We start from the raw sequence: 16,819 nt of genomic DNA on the forward strand, positions 1-16,819 counted from the left end.
GTCTTGTGGATGGGGGCCTCTTCCGGTGCTGGGAAACACAGATGCTGCCTGGCTGACGTGAGGCATGGAAGAGAGCCTCACAGAACTTTCTGTTTCTATACACGTCTTTCCACATTTCTTTAGGAGCAGTGAGTGTTTGAGATCCTTTTTCAGGATTCTGGGCAGAAAGAGCCAAGTGACTTTCCATCCGGAAGATGCAGTTTGGGACTGGAGCCACAGCCAAACTTGGTGCTGAGAGCATCATTAGTCTTTTTAGGCTGCTGGAATTGTCTGGAGTCTTGACAAACAGAAAGCATTAGGAACAAGCCAGGCCAGGCTGCTTCAGGAGATGTGGCAAAGGGAGTCAGGTTATGTTGTTACAACTGAAATGTGAGACAGAAATACGAGGACAGTTACTACCATCATGGGTTTGGGTTGGTGAAATTCTCAAGGGAAGGTTTCGTCATAAGTAGATATCAGCTGCAAAATTTATTCTAAACATAGTCTTTTATGTTAAGTAGCCTTTTATTTGTAAGAGAAATTGGACGAATTATCATCAGTTTTTAGCATAGCTTTTCATCAGACCTTGTTCAGACTCTTGAGGTAAACCTGGCCATACACAGTGCGAACTCTGCTCAGACTCTACTGTCCAATAGGCATTTATTCCTTTTTATGATGAAGAGATGCTATTTCCATATTTTATAGATAAGGAGACCAATTCTCCTAGAGACTGAGGGTCCATTCTCCGGGGTCAGTTAGCCAGCAATGATAGAGTTCCATCCAGTCCCAGGCTTGAGTACAGAATGATGTTGTCATCATTTCCATTTGCCCTTATATTTTGTGAAGCATTTTTATTTATTAACTCACTGCTGGATGCATTGTCTATTAACAGATTTTATCGAAACACTCTCTCCATATAAAACTAGGCCTGTTTTTAAAATTACAGTTTTACTCATTTGTATTTGGCTTACACTTTTGTTCAAATTATAGTGTGTGCTGTACATATTCACATTTTTTAATTACTGAATTGTTGTATACTCTGGAATTTGAGATAGCTACTTATAATTTGTCCCATGGTTATTAGGTATACAGAGGGAGGCCATTTTTTGGTCATCGAAAGTGACAGCTTTGGTTGGGAAAAGATGGCATTACTGAAAAGCAACACCCTTGGAATCTCACAGAGGTCCCTCTCCCATTGGCCCAGAAAACCCAGTTCATTTCATCAATGAGTTGCTAACATTTACAGATCTTTTAATTCTGTTCTGTTTTCATGGTTTTATTGGGGTATTGATGAACAGTAACTGTACATATTTAATGTGTGATTTAATATCTGTGAAACATAACTTCAATAAAAATGATGAATATAGCCATTCCTCTCAAAAGTCTCTTTGTAATGCCATCTGTTTGAAGGAAAAAACACCCATTTATTTCCTCAGTCTAGTTTGGAGTGGAGAGTCTGGGCAGAGACTCAGGTGACTGCTCTGGACTCCAGCCTTGCCCTGGAGGCACCGTGAAAGTCAGAGTGAATTCGGTTTTTTGTCAGCCTTTAGTTTTCCCATCTAACAAAGGGAGGGTGTTAGGACTAAGGCCCCCTACAGCTCACATCCCAGTAAAGGGAAGAGGACAGTGTACTTAGGACAGTGGTTTGTGTCTGAATGGTTTTATGTTAGAACATCCTCCTTGTCCCTAGAGGCTGGGTACCAGCTGGCCTACTCTGTCACTTCCTGCTTTACCGATTAGTTTTCACGAAATCGTCTTTATTTCTTTTCAGTCCCTTTCACCCTAATGCAAGGTCACTGATCCCTTTTTGCAAGTTGGTCTTCAAAACACCTGTTTGAGAATGTAGGACCGTGGCTCCTGCGATGCTAGATGCTGGATGCTCCGCAGCACTTATGCAAAAAGCCCGTGGCTGAGGGCAAGGATATCAGCTCTGGCTTTTCAAGGCAGTTTGGGCCTTTCATGGGAGGAAGAGACATGTTGTATCTATGTGTTTCAGGACTGGGGGAAGGGATACAGATTGGAGTTTAATTAAAATTCTGATTCCTACTTTGATTCCACTTCCTTGCCAAGTCAGCAGCCAACACTTCTGTTTGTGGTTCTGGTGATTTTGCTGCAATGACACCGAGTTGCCTCCAAAATGCTGGCAAATGAACCCGAAGCATCAATATGCTCACCAGGTGCTTCAGCAGGGCCTGGCTTGGTGCTGCCTTCTGTCTGTTCTTGGAGATACCTGTCTGCCACTGCCAGGTGTCTTGGTTGATAGGGAGCTATGGAAAGAGGTGGGCAAAAAAAAATAGGATCGTCTACGAGTGAGAAGGTAATTTCACCACAGCGTAAAGGTCTTCCCATAATGCTTTTGTCTTCCAGGTAGCTAGGTGGGACTTCTGAGGAGGGGTCGCTCAGATTTCTTCTTGGCCAACCATGAGGTTCTTGCTGCTTTGCTTCCACGTGCTGTTCCTTCTGGTCTCCAGGTTACGGGCAGTCAGCTTCCCGGAAGACGACGAGCCCCTTAACACTGTTGATTATCACTGTAAGTCACCCAAAGCCCTGTCGTCCTTTCCAGAGGAAGCTTCGTGTTTGCCTCGTTCTCTGCAGATTCATTCTCAGCGCCAGAGACAGATTTTAATATGTCTGTACGGTGTTTTGCCCATTAAATCACCTGCGTTCTTTTCCCCGGCTGTGCAGAGACTGGGCCAGGTCTGTTGGACGCTGCCCTGCAGCAGCCCATACGTAGAAATTATGTATTTTCAGTAAAAAAGAAAAAGACCGTGTGCTGACATTCTCCATCTTTTACTAATTTATATTCAAGACCTTAAGAGAGGAATTTAGTTAAAACCCTTCCTACAAGTACTATATACAGCTAATCAATGCTGGCTATTGATTCTTCAGCTCTGTAATCCTGACTGATGGTGTAGCCCATTTTTACTTGCAGATTCAAGGCAATATCCGGTTTTTAGAGGACGCCCTTCAGGCAACGAGTCGCAGCATAGGCTGGACTTTCAGCTGATGCTGAAAATTCGAGACACACTTTATATTGCTGGCAGGTAATTTTCCTTTCGTTGGTTTATTAGATTAAAATTCTTTTCTCTTGTGGTGCTTGCATTAATGTGTCTAGTTCATGAAAAACTAATATGTGATTGTGATCAAGAATTGCAAGTAGCCAAAAATACTCTCCATGAAGAGCATGCTGGGTACCAGTTACAGAATACAGAACTACAGACCTCTGTGACACATCCAGGAATCACACATCATTCTTTTGTCTTAAAGGAACAGGAGAGGGAAAAAAAAAACATTCTTCATTTTTTTCTAACTTAGAATTATTCAAGCAGATATCAGAAACATGCCCATGCTAGTGCCCAGTCAGTGTGCCCCAAGCCTGGAGGGAAGTGCCTCCTTTGCTCCTTGACTTCAGTGATTCATGGAAGCATGTCACTAATGAAAAAGTACTCCTTGTTAACTCTGTGCAAGTCACGGAAAAGCCTGATGATCTTCAAAGAACAAGAGTGGCAGATCTGTAAAGATGAAATAAGAGACAGCTTGGCGTTCATGCATTCACGTGATATGACTTACTGCCTTGTTTCCAACAGAGATCAAGTCTATACAGTGAACTTAAATGAAATCCCCAAAACAGAGGTCATACCAAGCAAGGTGAGCCACCAGCTACAGAGAGTAAATGTGTTCACACTCCCTCTGAGCTTCAGTAATGCCCCCGCCAAAAGTGCATCCTTTTAAAACTGAACTTTGATTTTACTTGATTCATCCAGAAGCTGACATGGAGGTCCAGGCAACAGGATCGAGAAAACTGTGCTATGAAAGGCAAGCATAAAGTGAGTACAGTGGATGGGTGCCTGCTCCATTCCCTCTTTGTGGACTCGCCACCATAGTGTCAGCATAGGAGATGTCTGATCATCAGGTCATTATTTTTCCTTTAGGACGAGTGCCACAACTTCATCAAAGTATTTGTTCCAAGAAACGATGAGATGGTTTTTGTTTGTGGTACCAATGCTTTCAACCCGATGTGTAGATACTATAGGGTAAGTATGTTTTATATGATGAATATTTTTCCCCTTCAACTATATATTCCTTCACCGGTTTGCTATTAGAAATGAATCTTCTCTGCTATAACCCAGTGATTTGTTTTATCTCTAATGTTATAAGAGAATACAAAACAGAATCCCTCAAATAAAATTTCAATATAAATAAAGCAATATTGCCTTCAAACAAGTACATTGAACAGATGTGACACCAGCTATTTTTTTTTCTCTCTTGCAGTTGAATACCTTAGAGTATGATGGGGAAGAAATTAGCGGCCTGGCACGATGCCCATTTGATGCCAGACAAACCAATGTTGCCCTCTTCGCTGGTAAGAAGCTGTGGTGTATTGAATATCAATGATTAATGACATTGAAGGTACAAAAGAATTTAAAGGGAGAAAAAAGATCATACTTTGACATAAGCATTTCAAAGGCTAAAGCCAGTGAACAAATTGTTAGGAAGAATACGTGAAAAAAAAATGAGGATCTCAGTGACTGAGACAAGTATTCTCACACGTGGCTCTGCCATTAACTAAGCCACTGACCCTGAATACGTTGCTTAATTTTTGGTGCTGAGATCCCTCATCTGCAAAATTAGGTAATGTCATATGACAGCCAGTCAGAGGTTGAGGGTGAGCACAGGTGTAGTTTATTGCATAGATAATGGTGGCAGGTGGAACGTGCAGAAGGTAGCCGTGCTAACATACCGTAGGTAACTATGGTTATTTTACCAAATTATAACTTTGGTTTCAGATGGGAAACTGTATTCTGCCACAGTGGCCGACTTCCTGGCCAGTGATGCTGTCATTTATAGAAGCATGGGTGACGGATCTGCCCTTAGAACAATAAAATATGATTCCAAATGGATCAAAGGTACCTATGAGGAGCAACGCCATTGGGTTATTGGGGAGGGTGAGAAGGCTTAAGCGGGAGCAGCAGCCAAGTTCGGAGCATGACTTTGAATCGTTCGTCTAGAATAAGCACATGATGTTTTGCTTATGAACGGGGCATTGACAGGGAATAATCAGACAAGTAGCTGTGTCAGGGAGTAAGTTTATCCAGGCAGTTATGCCAAGTGGCCAAAGCAAAACCAACAACTAAAGAGAGACCTTGTCTTCACGGATCAATTTGTCTAACTCCACATGCACACAATACTACCCTTCCATGCCCGTCCACCCATCTTGGAACATTAATAATGAGAACTGATGAGTTAATATTTATAGAGACCTTTTGTTCTTTAGATTCTGAAAATCGGGGTTCTTTTTTTTTTTTAAATCTCAATATGAGGTTTTCTTCCCTAGTTAAATAGGTTAATGAATAAATCTGTTGAAACATAGACCTTTGCTGTAGACCAGTTCCCTGTAGGCCTCTTTTCACAGTCCATTAGCTGACTTTAAAGACATAAGCTCCCTGAAGCTTGAACACACCCATATTGGGACTCCTTGAAGTCATTGCTCCAAGGGTAGTTATGCAACATACCTGGCAGGTGGGGTCTTACACTAATTGAATTATCCTTTAAGAATGGTTTGTTTTCAATTTTCTTTCAGAACCACACTTTCTTCATGCCATAGAATATGGAAACTATGTCTATTTCTTCTTCAGAGAAATCGCTGTGGAACATAATAACTTAGGCAAGGCAAGTGTGTATGCTTGATGTGCGCTCTGGACATAACCAGCACCGAGTCCCACCCACTTGGGTAGAGTGACGGGTGCTCTCCTGTCTTGTTTCAGAGCACTCACTTCCGTGCCTGTGAGGCCAAGTCAGGGAACCGGGTTGCTGATGGTACAGCTGACGGTTGGGAAACACCTCACAATGCCCAGGGTGGGAACAGCTGCCTCCTTTGGGCTTTTAAAAGCTTTCATATTTTTATTGCTATCACCATAGAAAGTGGAGGCTTCTTTTCTACTCTCTAGAAAGCCGCCGATGATCTCATCGTTTCCAATGTCAAAGGCAGAATGGAGAACAGGAACCTCTCCTGTTCAATTTAGAGTGTTACTGTAAAAATTCCTGTGTTCCTTAAGTATTGCAACTTCTTCTGTGATGGCGTTTAAGGACTGCGCGTTCTATTAATAATACGAGAAGCAATAGAAAAAGTTAGAGGCAGAAGTACAGGCATGGTTTTCATTCAGCCAGGAAGATAGATGGCTCATGTCTCGGGGAGCCTGTTTGGCAACGTGGGAAAAACTCTGCATTGCGTTCTCACTGCGGAAGCACAGTGAGGGGCAGCTTGTTTTGAGCCAGACATCTATTTTGTTTGTTTTTCTTTTTGTCCCTCCCCTAAGCAGCAACATTTTGCTGTGTTCCTCTTCCGTGCTCATAACCTCATCCGTCCCTCGCCTTTTGTCTCCCGGCAGGCTGTGTATTCCCGCGTGGCTCGCATTTGTAAAAACGACATGGGTGGCTCACAGCGGGTCCTGGAGAAGCACTGGACTTCCTTCCTGAAGGCCCGGCTTAACTGCTCTGTCCCCGGAGATTCCTTTTTCTACTTTGATGTTCTGCAATCCATCACAGACATAATCCAAATCAACGGCGTCCCCACCGTGATTGGGGTCTTCACCACGCAGCTCAACAGGTGGGAACAAGCGGAACCCTGGTCCTCCCGGAGGTGCTTTGTGCTCCTCCTCGTCGGGACCTGGCACAGCCCCCAGCGTCAGTCTCTTCCTCACCATTTTCTCATCTTTCAGCATCCCTGGTTCTGCAGTCTGTGCCTTTAGCATGGACGACATTGAGAAAGTGTTCAAAGGGCGATTCAAAGAACAGAAAACTCCAGACTCTGTTTGGACGGCAGTTCCCGAAGACAAAGTACCAAAACCAAGGTAAGAAAACCATTGTGAACATTGGCACCATCTCTCCATCCGTTCTTCCTCCCCAGCAGAGTGTCTCTCTGTGGCAGCCCCCACAAAGCCAATAAATGGTGTCTGTTACCCCCCTGTGCATGTGGATGTGAAGGGCCCGTGGAATTCTGGGAAATGATACTACTCCTCTGGCTTCTCTGTCGCTTCTTCCTCTCTTGGCCTCTTTTGTACAGAATATGTGCTTACTCCTTAAATTCAGTTACGTGAGCAAGACTGACTGAAGATCGCTGTTTTCCTTTCAGGCCTGGCTGCTGTGCCAAGCATGGCCTTGCAGAAGCTTACAAAACCTCCATCGACTTCCCAGATGAGACCCTGTCTTTCATCAAATCCCATCCTCTGATGGACTCTGCTGTTCCCCCCATTGCTGATGAGCCCTGGTTCACCAAGACACGGGTCAGGTGAGACTCCAGGCAGCCTGCTTCCACCTCACGGTTCTCCCGCCACTGGCCTCCTGGGCTGACTTGCCTCTCTCCTCTGCCAGGTACAGGTTGACGGCCATCGAAGTGGACCGTTCGGCGGGGCCCTACCAAAACTACACAGTCATCTTTGTCGGCTCTGAAGCTGGCGTGGTGCTGAAAGTGTTGGCAAAGACCAGCCCTTTCTCTTTGAATGACAGTGTATTGCTTGAGGAGATTGAAGCTTACAACCAAGCCAAGTGAGTACGTTTGAGGAGAAACCTCTTCAACTCTGCTCAGAAGTGTCTGGTGTGTATCTCCTCTGGCCATCTCCTTTCAGACTTTTGAACTAGTGACACTTTGTAGCGGTTCTGTTTGGGTTTTATGTCTTCCTTTATTATTTATCTCCCCCCCCCCACCCAGATGCCTTTTAGGCTTGTTTGTTTTCGTAAGCCCGCTAGGGCAAGGAGGGTGAACAGCTGATGAGTTTAAAAATAACGTCAGCCCTTCTTTCTCACCTGTGAAAAAATGAGAACATCTTAGCACCATCTTACCTTGCAGATCTATTTTGGGATGCTGCATGTGGCACAGTTGGTAGTGAGCATGCGCAGAGAGAGTTTAGCATTTTGTTCTAACCAGGGAACTGAGATTGTTCGGACAATTAAAACACGTAAGAAATCAGTGACGGAAGTAGAGCACGGGAGACAGACACCCAGAGGCCTCCAGCATGGGAGGATTCCAACACTCCTTTAGAATATCATCCTCCTCATTTGCTAGCGTCCTACACAGTCTTCACAGCTGCAGTTCCCTTCAACCAGGACAGCAATTTTAAAGACCCTTTATCCAGCTTGATTTGTAACCAGTTAGACAAAAGTAGAGAGCTGTATCCTGTGATGATTATTTCTCAAATTAGGCACTTAGCTTGCTTGGCTGTCAGGTCATACCTCTGGTATGGGTGGTGCCGGTTTGACTTCAATGTGTGTCTTCATAATGTCCCCACAAAATAGGTGTAGCGCCGAGAGCGAGGAGGACAGAAAGGTCGTCTCGTTACAGTTGGACAAAGATCACCATGCTTTGTACGTGGCCTTCTCTAGCTGTGTTGTCCGCATCCCCCTCAGTCGCTGTGAGCGCTATGGATCCTGTAAAAAGTAAGCTTGGGTTTCTTTCCCCACTCCAGCTGTTGTGATGGCATACCCCGTGCTGATAAGAAAGTCTACATCACAGTTTGTTTGGTCTTCAACAGGTCTTGTATCGCGTCGCGTGACCCGTACTGCGGTTGGTTAAGCCAGGGAGTTTGTGAGAGAGTGACCCTAGGGATGCTGTAAGTACACTGGACCACCACCTAACTGTCTTCTCTCAGAGTATCAACAACACCTGAAAAAAAAAATTAAATTTCCAGATACACTGCCTTTCGTTTCCTTCATTTCTTTTTCCGGTATGGGGAAAGTTTTAAAAAAAGAAAATCTGAAACTTGAAAGGGAAACGAGATTTAGACACAGCAACCCTTAGGACAACAGATTCTGGAGAGAGACTGTTTCACTCTCTCAGACGTCCTAGATGAACTAACAAGTGGTCTCTTTGGCAAGTGTGTTGAGTCGTCAGTGTATTCTTTCTGCTTCCTGTCACTAACCAGTCTGTGTTCTCGGCTCTGTCCTGGTTGTCCCTTGTGTCCCTATGAAGGCTGTTAACCGAAGACTTGTTTGCTTCCCATAACCACAGCGCTGGAGGATTTGAGCAAGACACAGAGTACGGCAACACGGCCCACCTAGGGGACTGCCACGGTAAGACAGACACCTCCCTTCCCTCCGGCTGCTGCCTTTGACTATGTTTGCACGCCCACATGATTTTACAACCAGTCTTTATAACGACTTGGGACACATACCACCTAGCATTTAACTTAAACTTCGCAAAAGCTGAGCTGTTTGGTCATGGGGGTCCATTAGGAAAGATTCTGAAATTTTCTTTTCCTTCACCATTGGAACTTTTGTTAAAAAAAAAAAAAAAAAGAAAAAAAGAAAAAAAAAAAAGAAAACAGTCTAACGAGAGAGGGAGTCTAACCAGTAGACTTTTAATTTGTAGTCTTTTCTTTTGACTTTTTCCTATTACTTGGAATTCATAAACTTTTTGCTTTCTTTCAGTTACTTTCCACTGATTACTTGTTCCTTTAATCCCTTTAGAAAGTTTGCCTACTTCAACTACACCAGATTACAAAATATTTGGCGGTCCAACATCTGGTTAGTTTTTTTTAATTTTTTTGAATTAACAGTCTTTTCTTTCCTTCAGTTCGGCATTTTCAGCCCCTCTCCCCCTCCTTTTGCGCAGTTTGGCAGCCCCTTCATTTTTCTGCTTTGACTCATAACCCTCTGAAGGTCCTGAGAGTTGTTTTCTTACTCAACCCTCCACCCGTGTGTAGCATGTTAATGATTCATCATTGACAGGGGCACATCCGTAGAACAGTCCAGTGGGTTGACATGTACCGCATTTCAACTGCACGCCGGCCGCCCAGCTTCCTTCTCTCTCAGCCCTTTGCATTGTGAATGCTCCTTCTGGCCATCTGTACTCCATGGATGACAGAATCGCATAATTTCCCCCTTCTCTCCCCACCTTTCATAAGACCAAGGAATGAACAATACACATTTTTTTAAAAATGTGTATTTCTAAGTTTTAAAGATCTTTTTTGAATGTTTTGTGGTGATCCCAGGAATCTCTGAATGTTGTGTTCTCAGTGGTGTGAAAGTAGCTTCAGTTGAATGAAGCTGGAATTCGATGTACAAAGATGTACAGTGGGGTCTCCATGCACATCTCTCTGTGTTTGTTTAGAAGTCTCTACCTGTAACTGTTGGATCAGTCTAAACCGTGTCTAAAAGCATATGCTTATATATTCATGGGAATCTACTAGGTTAACGCTGGTAATAGATACAGAAAGGTTCAGTTGCTCTTCGGTCTATGCTGCTTCTAGGGTTCACATCAGTTTCATCCCTCATGGGGGAGAAAAGGATGGCTGATCTCATGTATCCCAGCATCCTTATTCAGTGTGTAAATGCCATTGCTTGTGCATGAGTTACTGCTAACTCTTTGGAAGAAACTCCCCAGGCATTTCAGAGAACACAGCAAGGTTTGTGCTGCACTGTGGATGGAGGTTCTCAGTGCAGTGAGAAATCTGCAAATGGACAGGAGGCCCTGGAGAAGCAGAATAGCCTCTTAGGCAGAACTGGTTTATCAGGTCCAAAATCAACTGTTTACTTGGACTTGACCAGGTATTTTCTAAATGTAATTCCATTATAGCTTCACCAGTGAAGAGAAGGGTATAAAGACCCCCCAACCATTCACAATAGTTTTCTGTACAATACATATTACAAATAAATTAAATGACCCCCAAGAGCTAGAGAGAAGCAGAGGCAGCCTGAGTTGGGACTTATGTTACATTTCCACGAGGAGGCTTCAGTAGGAATGTTTGAGGATCTTTACTGTTAAAAATCTGCATACTGTGTCTTCATTGTCAACTTCTAGTTTTCATGCTTCTCTTACAAGGAAAGGATTGGGTCTAGTGTGCTTTTACAAAATTCTAGGACAGGATCTCTCAGAACATTTACTTGACTTTAAAATGCAACAAAGCAATCAGAAAGCTCTTCTGACGCTAGCCATGTTAATGGACATCTGTTTGCCACCACAGACATGGAGGTCTCTTCATCTTCTGTTGCCACTGTGGCAAGTAGCCCAGAAATTACATCTAAAGTGGTTGATACCTGGAGACCTAAACTGACGAGCTCCCGGAAATTTGTAGTTCAAGATGACCCATACACTTCTGATTTTACTGATACTTTATCAGGTATCCCAAAGGGTAAGGCCTGGCCAGGCACCTCATCTCCAACTGCATGGAAACCTGACTCCTGGCATGGCTCTCAGAGGGGAAACTCAGTAGACCTAACTGCAGGTGCCCTTCCTCTAGCACCTGTGGCCACAGTGACTTTGCTGTCCTGTGGTTAAGTCTGAGTTCATTCCTGCCCAGGACATTGCTCCTGAAACATTGCCACTCAGACAATCTAATCTGCGTTGGTCTCTGCCTGGAGACACTGAGAGCCTGCTGTATATCAGAGAACTTTGAGGGTCACCCTCAAAATATCAAAACAAAAAAAAAAACAAAAAAACAAAAAAACAACCTCACAGATGACAAATATCCTGTTACCAAAATTCTATCGAGGAGACTCTCTCCGCCCCTTACTTAGCTTCAACTGCAAATGTAATGTGGAAAGGATATGTGGGGGTGACGAGTCACTCAGATGCCACAAGCAGTAAAGCATGACATAGTACTTGTCTGTAATTACTACTTTCAGCACATAGTAGATGAAGTTTAAAAGCTGCCTGATCAATTTGCTTATTAGATCTAATACTTCAGGAAAACCCAAAAAGTCTGTCTCTTTGTGTATACGCTGTGGTCTCAGGTTTCCAATCAGTTCTTACAGCATTGCCTTGTCATTTATGATTTACTTCTTTTGATTTTTATTTCCTGTATTTTCATTGAAAACAATTTTATAATCATTATTTCTGTTTTGATTTCTTCAGTAATACCATTTCTTTGTTCTTTTCTTTCCTGGTCTTTCACAGTGCCATTACATTCCATAACTTTGACAGCTGATTAAAAGCAACTAACAGTCAGCCTTACTACTCTCCTAATGCCGGAGAGCCCTCCCAGTCGCTCTGACTCAGTCACTCTGGGATAGCTGTATGAGTAACATATAATGGACTTGAATACCTCTCAATCTAACGTTTCCTTAATCGCTTCTTAGATGTCTGTGGTTGCATTAAAATTTCCAATAATTACAAACTAACTCACTCTTCACTCCCTAGGTCTAATTTAAGTATTCCTCAAATACCTCCAGATAATTTAATGGTATTCTTAAACTAATATATAGATTTTCTTACCCTGTCCCGTTTTCTTACATAGTAGATACTTCACGAATATTTCATCCCAAGATGAAATTTCGAAACAGAATGTGAAGACAAATGCATAAGTGTAGATTTGTACGTAACACTGACCAAGTAGCTGCTTTTTAGTTTGTGACCAGTTCCGCTTTTGTTCTAGTTAACACAGCTGTATTAGCATAGCTATTTTAGCGTGATGTGTGTGTTTGCTAATTCAGACACTTCCTTAACTCCAGCTGCAACTCTTTAATTCTTATTTAGGAATTAGGTGAGAATCCTAAGGTAAATGTTTCCTGAAATATTCTAACTCCGCTCTTTAGATAGAAATTTTTAAAATTCCTAACAACTGCTTAAAAGAGATTGGGGGAAAGGAAGGAGAAACATATGCTAACGGAAGATGAGAGTTATGTTGACTTTTGCAGCAAGCATGTATGTTTCTGGAGATTGTAGTGTGATTTCGGGGAGGGGAGGCAGGAATACATGTGAAATTTTGTGATCTACTTGATCCTATAAGCTAGGCATATGGAGCCTTTGAAGGCGGTATTGGTTCAGTGTAAGCTCTTTTGTATTTAATGTTTTGGTTTTTTTTTAAAGCACCTCCTTCAAAGTCTTCACATGTCTGTTGCAGGTGTACGGTGGGAAGTGCAATCTGGAGACTCCAACCAGATGGTCCATATGAATGTCCTCATCACCTGTGTGTTTGCGGCTTTCGTCTTGGGCGCATTCATTGCAGGCGTGGCTGTATACTGCTACCGCGACATGTTTGTTCGCAAGAACAGAAAGATCCATAAAGATGCGGAATCAGCCCAGTCATGCACAGACTCCAGTGGGAGCTTCGCCAAGCTGAATGGTCTCTTTGACAGTCCCGTCAAGGAATACCAACAGAACATTGATTCTCCTAAACTCTATAGCAACCTGCTGACCAGTCGGAAGGAGCTGCCACCCAACACGGATACAAAATCCATGGTTATGGACCATCGAGGCCAGCCTCCAGAGCTGGCTGCTCTCCCCACACCAGAGTCCACACCTGTACTCCACCAGAAGACCCTGCAGGCCATGAAGAGCCACTCTGACAAGGCCCACGGCCATGGTGCTTCAAGGAAAGAACATCCCCAGTTTTTTCCTTCTAGTCCTCCACCCCATTCCCCATTAAGTCACGGGCATATCCCCAGTGCCATTGTTCTTCCAAACGCCACCCACGACTACAATACGTCATTTTCAAACTCTAATGCTCATAAAGCTGAAAAGAAACTTCAGAACATCGACCACCCTCTTACAAAGTCGTCCAGTAAGAGAGAGCACCGGCGCTCTGTGGATTCCAGAAACACCCTTAACGATCTCCTGAAGCATCTAAATGACCCAAACAGTAACCCCAAAGCCATCATGGGAGAAATCCATATGGCCCATCAAACCCTCATGCTGGACCCAGTAGGACCTATGTCTGAGGTCCCACCCAAGGTCCCTAACCGGGAGGCATCTCTATACTCCCCTCCCTCAACACTCCCCAGAAATAGCCCAACCAAGAGAGTAGATGTCCCCACCACTCCTGGGGTCCCAATGACATCTCTGGAAAGACAAAGGGGTTATCATAAAAATTCCTCCCAGAGGCACTCTATATCAGCTGTGCCTAAAAACTTAAACTCACCAAATGGTGTTTTGTTATCCAGACAGCCAAGTATGAACCGTGGAGGATATATGCCCACTCCCACCGGGGCGAAGGTGGACTATATTCAGGGGACACCTGTGAGTGTCCATCTGCAGCCTTCCCTCTCCAGACAGAGCAGCTACACCAGTAATGGCACCCTCCCCAGGACGGGACTAAAGAGGACACCATCCTTAAAACCTGATGTGCCGCCAAAGCCTTCCTTTGTTCCTCAAACCACGTCTGTCAGGCCACTGAACAAATACACTTACTAGGCCTCCAACGTGCTATTCCTGTGTGGCTTTATCCTGTCCCTGTTGTTGAGAGGTCGCTGTGAGGGTACCTTAAGACAAGTTACCTGCTTGTATTTTAAGAGAAACAAGTAGCCAAAGAAACTCTGTAACTTTGGTAACACCAGAACTTGCCACATGTAGCTACTACAGCAAGGCTTCTGTGTACTTGCCTGAAACAAAGGGAGGTACTGGTCATTCCATTTCTCTTGTTTGGAGCTGCAGGGGCTTTGTAGCCTGCAAGGGCTCCCTTCACCAGTATAAAGAGCTGATACAGTACTCAGAAGACTGAACAAATACTTGAAAATGGGTTCAATTGAGACTGCCATTCTGTGTGGTCTTCCCATTAAATGTGAACATTTTAATATTGTATGCATTCACCTTGCCTCTTGCACAAATGTCAAAATGAAAAGATGGGAATGTCTCAAAAACAAAATGAGCTTGTAGCTTACCAAGCAGTTTGCTAAAAAAATTCAATCTTTGACCCAAACTGTAGCATTTTTTTTTTCATGTGTGGCACTGGTTTTTCATTTGATGCCACCAACAAAATTGTGTTAGAGAGGTGTGTGTGTGTGTGTGTGTGTGTGTGTGTGTGTGTGTGTGTGTGTGTGTGTAGTGAGACAGTTGTGTACCCATTAGGATTTATTTAGGTGCCCATTGCATCTTTTTGTACTATGGAGTTGTTTACACTGAGCATGATTGAAGACAACTAGCTTCCTCCCACACCAGTCCATTGTGTTCAGCTCTGAGAAAGGAAGTTGAAGCTCCTTTGACTGTCAGATGATTAACTTAACCTATGTGGTACCCAATGTCAGAACATTTAAGAGTTCTAAATAATTTTGTGCTGCTATTCATCAAAACTTCTATTCCAGCCTTGCCAGCTTAAGAAGTTAGCGATATTAAGAGGTATCCTTGATGTATCTACCAGTATTCAGTAGTAACATTTACCTGTCCACTGTGAATTAAAGCCTGAGGCACGCTACTTAACCCCGGACACACTCATAAGTGTTTATTTTGATTGTGTTGTTTTATTTTCCGTATAGCAAAACATTTTCTTCTGTTAACTCTTCCCTCCCCCGAGACAAAAAGAGAGAACCCAAACAGAGGACAAAAGAAAGAGACAGAAAAGGAGTGACAGACAGTTGGCTTGCCAGGGAGGGTCTGAAAAGCCACCGGTGGTGCCATCCTGTCCTCTGTGTTGCGTTCTGAGGATCTTCTCCTGAGTCATGCAGGCAATGACAGTCAACTGTAAATACCACATGTGAGTTTACCTGGATCTGTGCATTTTGTGCCTTATTCACGAGAGTGGTAGAAGTTCTGCACTGTATTGAGTGTTTCCACTATAGCGCATCCTTTCCCATGCGCCGGTTGTAGATGTTTGTCAGCCAGCACCTGAAGACTTCTTACAAAGTCATACAGCAGCCTAGAGCAATTTGTTGTTGACCCCCCTCCCACACGCACCAGAATCAGAAGCAGCACCCCCTCCCCTTGCCATGATAAACATTCCAGCCCTGCTCTTCTGATAATGTGAAGGCAGATGAGGGTTCCCAGGGAACGTGGCACCTGAGGAAACCATGTCTGAAGTCATTTCTATGTAGCTTGGCAGGGCCCACTGACGGCTGACCATGTGCAGCCTACTGACGACTTTGGTTAACTCACTGCACATGGCCCAGTCATTTACCCAACCTAATCTAGAAATTACCGCAGCTGAGCAAGGCTCCTGACCCAGCCAGGTAAAGTTAACCAATATCTTGGGACAGTGACGATGGTATGCATTACTTGTGCGGGAGGAATGGGTACAGAACACTAGATCATTTTTATACAGAATGTTGAATACTGATGGAGTTGGTCTTTTCCTTCAAGAACATTCTTTTCTAGAGAAAAATGATTCCCTGTGATTTCTTGGGAGTTCAAAAGCTGAAACACCTGTCCTCAAACTACTTCAGCTTTGCAACTAAAATATTACAGTTTAATCAATTAAACCAACCAACAATAAGCACTACGCAGTCTGCCACCAACAACGTGTTTGCATTTACCTTACCGATATTAATCCCAGCGTGGTAACTCTGTGTGACCCTGATAACATTTTGTAACATTGTGCTGCCTTAGAGTGTACTGTGAGTTCTATCAGTATTTATGTTGAAATTTCTAACATGGATTCTAGTCTCTATTCTGTTAATTTAATTTTAAATGCTTTATCCATTTGTGCAAAGGTAAACACAGATTGTATCTTTTTTAATGGTACGGCATAAAAAATAACCCTAAAGTGAAGTGGCTCTATACTGTTTTATAGAGTACTTTAACATGTATAGAAATCTTGTAAACTTGTATTGTGGATGTGTAAATAATATGTACTTTGGGTTTTTAACACCGCATGTAAAGTCAAAATAAAATATCCAAGTCATTACATCCTGCCTTTTGACATTTAAGAGGTTTATACTGCATCTTTTTTTTTTATGATAGTCATGCTGTATTTATTTCAAAAATCTAGTAACTTCTTCTTATCAGAAATATCTGTTACCTGGTCACATTGTGTTCCCATTTTCTTTCTCCTTGGAAGACTCGTTAAAGGCTAGAGTCTGAAATTAGACAAGTGGTTCAGAAAAATCACGTGACCGATGGTCCTGCATCCACAGCCCAGTGCTGATCTTGTGCCTTGATCTAGCTCCAAGAGCATTTTAGAATTTATACCCTGTGGGC

At 43.3% G+C, this 16,819-nt stretch overlaps 1 protein-coding gene across 1 annotated transcript; it reads left to right on the forward strand.

Annotated features, from left to right (window-relative positions):
• The first annotated feature begins 2,328 nt into the window (after positions 1-2,328).
• On the forward strand, positions 2,329-16,526 carry Sema6d (semaphorin 6D). The gene is made up of 18 exons (XM_059261289.1): positions 2,329-2,509; positions 2,912-3,023; positions 3,567-3,627; positions 3,744-3,806; positions 3,912-4,013; positions 4,252-4,342; positions 4,767-4,886; positions 5,561-5,649; positions 6,369-6,586; positions 6,699-6,830; positions 7,112-7,267; positions 7,351-7,524; positions 8,272-8,412; positions 8,508-8,585; positions 8,984-9,045; positions 9,442-9,498; positions 10,938-11,093; positions 12,816-16,526. The coding sequence occupies exons 1-18, from the start codon at positions 2,401-2,403 to the stop codon at positions 14,102-14,104; spliced, it is 3,210 nt and encodes a 1,069-aa protein (XP_059117272.1). The 5' UTR covers positions 2,329-2,400; the 3' UTR covers positions 14,105-16,526.
• Positions 16,527-16,819: the final 293 nt, after the last annotated feature.

This window comes from Peromyscus eremicus, chromosome 4 (assembly GCF_949786415.1).
Source record: "Peromyscus eremicus chromosome 4, PerEre_H2_v1, whole genome shotgun sequence".
Classification (NCBI taxonomy): domain Eukaryota; kingdom Metazoa; phylum Chordata; class Mammalia; order Rodentia; family Cricetidae; genus Peromyscus; species Peromyscus eremicus.